The sequence below is a fragment of the Narcine bancroftii genome, chromosome 2 (assembly GCF_036971445.1).
Source record: "Narcine bancroftii isolate sNarBan1 chromosome 2, sNarBan1.hap1, whole genome shotgun sequence".
NCBI classification, from domain to species: Eukaryota; Metazoa; Chordata; class Chondrichthyes; order Torpediniformes; family Narcinidae; genus Narcine; species Narcine bancroftii.
The window spans coordinates 99,196,010-99,205,605 of record NC_091470.1 but is presented as its reverse complement, the minus strand read 5'-3'; the positions used below and the strand labels follow the sequence as shown (position 1 = coordinate 99,205,605).

The 9,596-nt window shown below is 50.3% G+C and overlaps 1 protein-coding gene across 1 annotated transcript; it reads left to right on the top strand.

Annotated features, from left to right (window-relative positions):
- Positions 1-2,267: 2,267 nt before the first annotated feature.
- dusp2 (dual specificity phosphatase 2) lies at positions 2,268-8,713 on the top strand. Its single transcript, XM_069917655.1, has 5 exons — positions 2,268-2,360; positions 3,067-3,505; positions 4,489-4,607; positions 5,507-5,726; positions 7,325-8,713. Exons 2-5 carry the CDS (start codon positions 3,127-3,129, stop codon positions 7,537-7,539), a joined length of 933 nt encoding a protein of 310 aa, XP_069773756.1. The 5' UTR covers positions 2,268-2,360; positions 3,067-3,126; the 3' UTR covers positions 7,540-8,713.
- Positions 8,714-9,596: the final 883 nt, after the last annotated feature.

Below are 9,596 nucleotides of genomic sequence, written 5' to 3'. Positions count from 1 at the left end.
CCTCTAACCAGTGACCAGGAGCCAGACCTACGACGGGCACAGAGACCCCGGTGGCTGCCGAATCGTCTCAACCTGTAAATATTGTATGTACATAGTGGGTGCGATTCCTTGATTTTAAAGAAGGGGGTGAATGTGGTGGTACACCACCAGCCTACTGCAGGGGGCAACTTCTGTACCTGCAGGTGTGTAAGGGGACAGGACAACATCTGGCCGGCTCCCAATCAGTCGGCCTGAATGGATCAAGCCCCACCCGGTCGGGTGTCAATCACCCTCCAGGATATAAGCCTGAGGCCTCACTCAGAGTTGCTGCAGCCACAGCCAGCCTGTCTCTGTCGAAATCTTTGTGGACTAAAGCCTGTTGTTTAGTCTTTACCTTGTGTGTGTCTGATTCTGTCTAACAGTGCACCACAACCAGTTCATTGCTTCCGCACCGCGCAAGATATAACAGCATCTTCAGGAAGTTTTCACAGGAAATGCTTGACGTCTTGTTTTTGTTTTTCTTCACTCTGCACTTCCTGGCCACAGAGTCAGAGGCAGAGCGGAGATAAACCAAACCATGATGAGATGACAAAAGGAAGTTCATTAAAAATGTAAAATAGGAAATTGAAATTATGACAACAGCGTAATGGAATTAGAGCCAAAATTAGAACCAGTGGATTTGTACAGTACATCCTAGGCAGAGATACCACCCCAGGTCTAGTCATGATTCATCCTGGACTGACCTTTCTTCAGAGGGTGAAGCCACTTAGAACATGATGTACACACACCTCTTAGAGCAACAGGGAGCTTTGCTCTGCCTTCTAGTTGGAAGTGAAAGTTGGTGGAAAACAATAAAGCTTCGTACTTCAGTCTTACTGTCATAATCAAAGCATGTGAATGAATTGAGACTGACGCATATTCATCCCCTGCAGAAAATTTCTTTCGTACCAGTGACTCAAATTTGGAACATAAAGTGGCACGAATTGGTGTAGTTCAAGCTGATGATCGAATATGCAACTTGGCCTCGTTTACATGTGATTGTGACATAAAATGACAGGTAGAATTTGACCATTAAAGCTCAATTAACCATCTCACATTTACTTGCCCAAGTCAACAATTGTGAAAATAACTAACCTGGCTCCGAACCTTGTTGCCATGGGCGGCAGTGGAAACACAGTCGGGGGGGGGGGGGTAGGGGCACAAACTGATGGTCAAGAACTCACTCAGTGGGGGGGGGGGGTGGTGGAGCAGGTGCCGTGAACTACCTCCGTGCGCCGCCATCACACTTCCCGGTCCCTCCGATGTTTCAGACAAATGCGCGTGCTCACGGCGTGTGGAGACGAAGCCACGTGATTCATTTTGGTGACACCCCCTCCGATGGTATCATTCGGTGTGGTCTGCAACCCCCCTGACACTAGCAGGTGGGTGGGGGGAGGGCACAGTAACCTATTTGGGTGGGGTGGGGAACATGGCCTGTGTATGCCCCCACCCCCCCACCCCCCCCCCATGATACCATCCTTGAGTGGAAGCGAGGCCGTTGGATGTATTTAAGGCAGAGATTGACAGGTATTTGATTCGTCAAGGCGTCAAGTTAAATCAAGTTTATTGTCACCTGATTGGACAACCCGATGAAACAGCTTTCTCCAGTCTTCGGTGCAAAGTACGCAGACACACAACCAGACATAACACACATACAGACAAACAATACACAGACTGTTTCTTACCTAAAACATGAAAGTCTGCAGACACCTGGACTGAAGTAAAAACACAAAGCTGGAAAAACTCAGTCGATGAAACGGTGTACTTTTCGTAGCAAAGATAAAGATACATAACCCCACCATTTTGTTCAGACACCTGCCTACATTTGGCTTATACCTTGATGAAGGGCTGAAGCCTGAAATGTGAGTTAGGTGTCATTATCTTTGTGAGATAAAGGACCTGCTGAGTTTCTCCAGCATCATGCTCCTATTTCTTATGTTCTATGTTGTTATGTATGCACCCTGAGGCCGAAATGCTGAGGGGTGGGGGGGGGGGGGGGGAAATCCTCCAAAAGTTTTCTCTTCAAAAACTTTCCGGGACTTTTTCCCTCCTCCACTAAACTCCGAGTCTGATATTGTTACAAGACACGCTCCGTGGCCACGCCCCCCGCGGTCCACCCCAATAACTCATCGCCCGTGCGGGGTGTTCCCTGGGCCCATGTGCAGTGACGACACATCGCCTAATTTGGATGGAGTGGGCGTGGCCGCTCCCTTGACGCCAGTCCCCTAATATGGCACACCCGGCGCGGCGTGGGGGGGGTTTCCGGGTTCCGAGACTATAAAATAATTGGACCAAGGACGGGTTGATTAATTCAAACAAGATTTATTACCAACGTCCGACTTGTAAGTATGAGAGATTCCTGCTGTTTTCTTTTCCATTTTTATAGAAAAATATATAAAATGTTATAAATGTATCAAATTTGTTTAAATTTTAGGATTACAACATGTATCTATATTTAGAATTACAATATACATTATATTTATATAGAGTCCATTTAGCATTAAAACGAAATACTAAGTTTGGAATGTGTGCACAGTTCCTTCAGATTTTTTACAAAAACATTTCTGGTAAATATTTCCAACGTCCAATTTAATTCCGAATGTAATTAATCTGATCAAAAATCTGAATGCAGGCTCTCCCACACCATGGTCCTGTCAGAATCCTGCTGTTACCTTCTGCGTTTTAATTTTAAAATATGCCGTAAATGTACACTTTATAGCAAATCTGTTTACATTTTAATTAAAAAAAACTCAACGCTGGAGAAACTGTGCAGGTCCAACAGAGCAAAGGTTAAAAACAAACTGCGGAGCTTCTCTGACATGTGTTTTGACTTCAGTTTTTGGTGTTGGAATTAATATGAATTGCAATATAAACTTTGTTTAAAGTTTATGTAGCCAAAGGAAAAAGGTTTGGAATTTCGTCCGCAGTTCAATTAGATTTTGTTTTCAATTAGTTTGGGTTTTTTTTTTGCTAACAATCAGAGTTTAAGTGGACTTTCTCCGGCGAAATTTCCGCGTGTTAACCGTCCCAGTGATTGTTTTGTAACAGAAGCATCGGCGACTGCTCGCTCGCAGGGGGAAGCAGGAGAGGTTTGGACTTTGACCAACGATGGTAACAACAGAATCGGTGGAGATTGAGGGCTGTCACTTCGTGCAGTTGCTGGCGGAGGAGCAGCAAGGCTCCCTGCTCATCCTGGACTGCCGCTCTTTCCTCGGCTTCAATGCCTCCCACATCAGGGGCTCGCACAACGTGTACTGCAACACCATCGTCAAGCGCAGGTCGAAGGGAGCCATCGCCTTGGATTGGATTCTGCCCGAGGACGGCATCCGCGCCGCTCTCAGCAGTGGCCACTACCCCCGGGTGCTGGTGCTGGACGAGAGGAGCCCGAGCGTGGCCGCGCTCGGCAGGGACAGCACGGCCAGGCTGGTGCTCAACACCCTGGGCGCGCAGCTCAGCGGCAGCGCAGTGCAGATTTATTTCCTCCAAGGTAGTCACTTCTCACTGTCGGGGGGGGCGGAGGGAATGCGGGGTCCCGGAGGAAGAGGTGGGAAGGTTTCTCGGGAGGGGGGGAAATGGAGAGTCCTGGAGGGAGGGGTGAGAGGAATGGGGAGGGGGTTCCGGGGGTGAAGGGGAAATGGGGGTCCCAGGGTGAGGAGGTGTTATGGGGGGTCCCGGAGGAAGAGGTGGGAAAGTTTCCCAGGAGTGGAATGGAGGGTCCAGGAGGGGTCCCAAAGGGAGGGGAGAGGGGTCCCAAAGGGAGGGGAGAGGGGTCCCGGAGGGAGGGAAGGTGGGGGTCCCGGAGGGAGGGAAGGTGGGGGTCCCGGAGGGAGGGAAGGTGGGGGTCCCGGAGGGAGGGAAGGTGGGGGTCCCGGAGGGAGGGAAGGTGGGGGTCCCGGAGGGAGGGAAGGTGGGGGTCCCGGAGGGAGGGAAGGTGGGGGTCCCGGAGGGAGGGAAGGTGGGGGTCCCGGAGGGAGGGAAGGTGGGGGTCCCGGAGGGAGGGAAGGTGGGGGTCCCGGAGGGAGGGAAGGTGGGGGTCCCGGAGGGGAGGGAAGGTGGGGGTCCCGGAGGGGAGGGAAGGTGGGGGTCCCGGAGGGGAGGGAAGGTGGGGGTCCCGGAGGGGAGGGGGTGGTGCGTAGGATCGGGAACTGGGTACCAGGTGTGCGCCGGGGGCAGTTTGAAGCGGACATTACCCCCCCCCACCCCCATCCACTACTGCCCTAGGACCCCCATCCACTACTGCCCTAGGACCCCCGTTTGCCTCCTTCCCTCTCAGACCCCTTTCCCCGTTGCCTGGGTTAGGACGCGTTCACTTGCGGTCGTCCCAAAGGACGCACGGGCAGCCCTTGATGGATGGGATCACTCTGCATTGTGTCTCCTGGCTGGAGCGCACGGACCCCGAACCGGGGAGGAGACGGAGAGCGCACCGACCCCGAACTGACATTGTCTATCCCCCCACCCCTCTCTGTGCAGGAGGCTACGAGACTTTCCACTCGCTCTTTCCGGAGATGTGCACCGAAAACGTCCACCACTATCCGCCGGCCGGATCCGTGCCCACTCTGATCGCCAGGGGCACCCCGCTCTATGACCAGGTGAGCACCGGCCTTTGGACAAGGGGAGGGGGGGAGTGATCTGGGCCAAACTCAGGCTAGTGGGACCAGCTCAATGCTCAACCTAATGCTTGCTGTGCGAGTAAAACGCAAATGTCTGCAGACAATGTGGGTGAAGTTAAAAACACAAGGCTGGAGAAACTCAGCGGGTCGAACAGTGACCTTTATATAGCACAGATATATCAAAATGTAGGCAGGCGCCCGAACAAAATAATGGGGGAGAGGGGCAGCCCCACAGGCAGGAGGATAAGGGAGGGGGGAGTGGCTCTCGGAATGGAGAGGGAAGGGGCAAAGGTTCCATTTCTGTCACTAATACCTCATTTAGAATGTAACATAGGTGAAATTCTTTAACATTGTCTATGTAGGGCAGACAGGGAGTCGCCACTTCGTCCATTGCTCCTCACAGAAACCTACAGCACCTGGTGTTCCTAGACGGTCTCCCCTCCCAAGTACTGACCAGCCCTGAGTCCGCTTAGCTTCCAAGATCAGACAATCCCAAGCATATTCAGGTTATGAGGCTTCTGTTGGGTGCAGAGCTGGAGGGAAGAAGCCAGAGGGATGGGGAACATGGAGTGGGCTAGCAGAAACCAGAGAGGTCGATGTTAAAGCTGTCCTGTTGGAGAAGGTCATGATGGAAAATTAGGTGCTGCTCTGCCAAGTTGCAGGTGGTCTTGGTTTGACAGTGGTTGTGAGAACCTCTGTGCACTTGGCCTTGAGCAGAAGGCCTATCCACTGTCTATCTTCTCGCTCACAGTCTTCTGTAACCATCCCACTCTTCACACTGATGGCTGCCCCTTCTCCCTTAAAGTGGGGGGGGGGGGGTTGTTGTTTGACTGTGTTAGGTTGGCCTGTGTTCTCACATTGCATTGTTTGGTTTGCAGGGTGGTCCGGTGGAGATCCTTCCCTTTCTGTACCTGGGCAGTGCCTATCACTCCTCCCGGAAGGAGACACTGCAATCCCTGGGCATCACCGCGCTGCTCAACGTCTCCTCTAACTGCCCCAACTGCTTCGAAGGGATTTTTGAGTACAAGTGCATTCCTGTCGAAGACAGTCACATGACTGACATCAGTGCCTGGTTCCAGGAAGCCATTGATTTCATTGGTAGGTTGCAACCTTCCTTCTGCCTGTATGCTAATAATGGACAAGAAACTTTTCTTCACAAGTGAAGAGGGCATGGCCTGGGAGGAGGAGGGCCTTGGGGATAGAGGCTGCTTTCTTAAGACACTGCCTCTTGTAGATGGTCTTTGATAGAGTGAAGACTAGTGCCTGTGATGTCACAGGCCAAGTCTGGAGTTTTTTTCTTAAATTTAAATTTTAAATTGTCTGTGCCACCCAATTTGCACCCAATTAACATACTCCCCCACCCACCCACCCCCAGTACATTTCAAATGGTGGGAGGAAACCGGAGACCCCCCTCTGGGAAAAACCCACGCAGACACAGGGAGAACGTAGAAACTCTTTACAGCGCGTGATTCAAATCCCAATTGCTGGCACTGTAAAGGCGTTGTGCTAACAGCTGAGCTAACCATCCCACCCCCTATGCCAACCGTGCCCCTTCTCCTGAGTGTTGGCATCTCTGTACTAGACAGTGACCTGTCAGAATGGTCCCCAAAGTAGAAGTTCTTGGTGACATACCGAATCTCCTCAGAAAGTAAAACTGCTGGCAAGCTTTCTTCATGATTGCATCAACATGGAGGCTCCAGGACAGATCCTCACCTCCAAGAACCTGTGATGAGGATATACAGCAGCCCTCCTCAACCTCCTCCCCCCCCCCAACCTTTCACCCGGTCATTCAATAAGGTCATGACCTTTGGGTTCTGTGTGATCCTGTTCACTCTTGACCATGGATTCACTCAGCAATGTGGCTCTGTGACCCTGAGGTCAACTCTTCCATGATTCTCTAATCTCTGAAAGAGCTCGTAAAATGCCCCCCCCCCCCCCATTCTCAACCACTGGCCCTTAATTTCACAAGGGAAGCATCCTTTTGGCTAGAGGTTGAAGTGAAAACATGAGGCTGGAGAAACTCAGCCGGTCGAACCATGAACTTCATATAGCCAAAGTAACCAATGCTGCAGGCTTGAGCCCTTTATCGAGGTCTTGGCCACTCTGTCGAGTACTGTTCACACTTGACGGGGCTGGAAAGAATGTTAAGGTTCAATTTATTGTCCTGTAATAAAGACAGAGCAATATTGCTGAGAATTTGTTTTCATCTGCTCTGAGGCAGACAGATCCACTATTGGCAGAAGTTGCCTGAAACGCCCCCTACAGTCAGAGAAAGGGAAGCAAAAGAGAGCTCCCCCAGAGACACCGAGTGCTGGGGGAGCGCTGTCCAGTCCAAACTATCGGCAGCCCGAGCTCCTGATCCAAACCTCCAACACCATCAGGAAGCCCTCAGCTCCCTCTCACATCCTGGTTCCAATACCTGGTACCCCTTCATCCAGCTCCCAGCAGCCTTAAGCCTGGTATAAATCTCTCGAATCACTAACAGCCTGTGTATTTGGTCTTCAATCCACCACGCTACAGAAAAAACATTCAAATCCTTGATCACTCATGTCCAATGTAATATTCCATTCCACCCAAGTTCATGAATGATTTGAGGTTCATGCCCGAGTTCTTTTTGTTAAGGGTTGGCTCCATAAATGATGTCAACATCCTCTGCTCACTGTGTGCTAATGAGCTCTCCACTTTGCTCCCATTAGACTTGGTGAAGAACAGCAGTGGTCGGGTCTTGGTGCACTGCCAGGCTGGGATCTCCAGGTCTGCCACCATCTGCCTGGCATATCTGATCTGGGCACAGCGCGTACGACTGGAAGAAGCCTTTGACTTTGTCAAGCAGCGAAGAGGCGTCATTTCTCCAAACTTTGCTTTCATGGGACAGTTGCTGCAGTTTGAGACGAAAGTGCTGTGTCACTAGAGACAGGCATTGAACCAGGAGAACATTAAGGTGTCAATTGGTCCTTGGAGCAACTCGCGGTGGTGCTGGTGTTCAGCAACTTGCCAAAGCAGGAAGGCTGCTGGGTTGTGGCCACTCCCAATATCAACAGGCAAGAAGGCACATTGATATCCAGTGTAGTTCCTCACCAGCTGCTTGGTTGGTCAGGATTTTCAGATCTGGCCAAGAAGCATTGTCACCTTGTGTCACTGAGTCGCCCACACAAACATGAACAAAAAGAGGCACATCTCTCTCCAGTCACATGGTATTCCCTCAGTAGATCCCTGCCACAAAACCAGTGCAATGCAACCCTGAGCTGGGCGGAGGGGAGGGGGTGGCCAAACTTGCTTAACGCCAGAGCTGCAGACAATGAACATTTGAGAGCCACACCCATCACGCAATCACAGGCCACAGCCGCGGTGAGCACCTCAGCCAACGTACTTCCGTGAGCGTTACATGTGAAGGAGCTGCATGTGGCTGGCGAGCCACAGTTTGGCCGCCCCTGCTCTAAGCTTGCCCCATTCCTGTAAAGCCCGTTAGTACTGTATCATCTCTCTCCTAAATACTGTAGAGTGTACAGTTCTTGCTGCTTATTTGGAAGGGTTTGAATAATTATGAACAAGGATGATGAGGTCCATCTGTGGGCTGTTACGGCTCCTGTTCCCCATACCATCAATTTTTGTGCTGTTGGTTTGAGGACACCATTTTGGAGAATATCCAAGTAGGTAATGCTGCTCTTGTTTTTATTTTTTAATTTTGAACCTTCCCAGGCTTTTGGAACATTCCAGTGTTTAATCTCCAATGCAACTCTGAGCCAGAATCTTACCTGAGGAACATCCTCCACCTCACCTGTTCCTCAGTCACACGGGAGATGCACTTTGACAATAAGTGAAGTTGAACTGTGAGAATTTTGGAGTTGTGGATGGTATAATGGCTGGTCCTTTATACAGTTCAGTCTCTCTCTGGGCTCCCATCCAGCCGTGAGCCACAAAGTGTACTTTAATTCTCTGTTGTAAGAGAACTCAACCTGCTAATATCCTTGAAGGAAAGTACTTTATATATTTTAATAACTGTTCAGTAGATGTTTTGTTTCACTACTAAGTATTATGGAGATTCTTTATTTATTACACATTGAAAAATAAAAGTTTAGAAAATCCTCGTTGGTTATTTCTCATCGAATCTGAGTGGAACACTGCTGCTTCCATTGAAAGTTTGGTCCAACCAGTTTAAACCCCCACCCCCCATATCGACCACATCACCACACCAGCTCTGGGGTCGGGACATGTCTCTGATCATTGAACCATGGCTTGTAGAATAGCTGACAGGAGCTTCTGAGACGTGGGACTGAAATTCCAAATAACTATTCACTCCCACAACGATTTGTCAACATAAGCAATTTACTGGAGAAGAAATCTGGACATATTAACAGTTGGACATGTAATCCTTGATGAAGGGCTCAAGCCCGAAACATTGGTTATGTACCTTTGCTGTATAAAGTGTTTGACCTGCTGAGTTTCTCCAGCATTGTTTTTATGTAATCCTTGATCCTCACTACATTCCCTATGCACATACCACATTCTCACTTAGTGTGCATGAACACCTATCAACATGACTACGATCTCTGGTACATTTGAGTCCACCCGTACCCCAACCCCAACTCTCCCTTCCCCACCACACCATTGTCCATTTTTCCTCAGTACATCCTGCATTTACGACTTCTCCACCAATTCCACCCCCTACTATGTGAAAAGCCCTCACCTGCATCCCCTTCATGACCTGCACATCTACCCTGGCCCCTTCTGTCCCCATATGATTCAAGGACAGGATTCCCCTTCCCCTTGCCCTCATCCTCCACCCTCTGTATCCAACATATCCTCCTCCATTTCCGTCATGTGCTACGTGATCCCACCACCAGGCACATGTTGCCCACTCTGGCTCCTTCAATGACCTCTCCCTCATCCTCTCCTCCCTCCAGTCCAATTGTCCCTTCCCCTGTCCCCACACCTTCTCCCTCACCACCATTCAGGGCCCCAAATCAT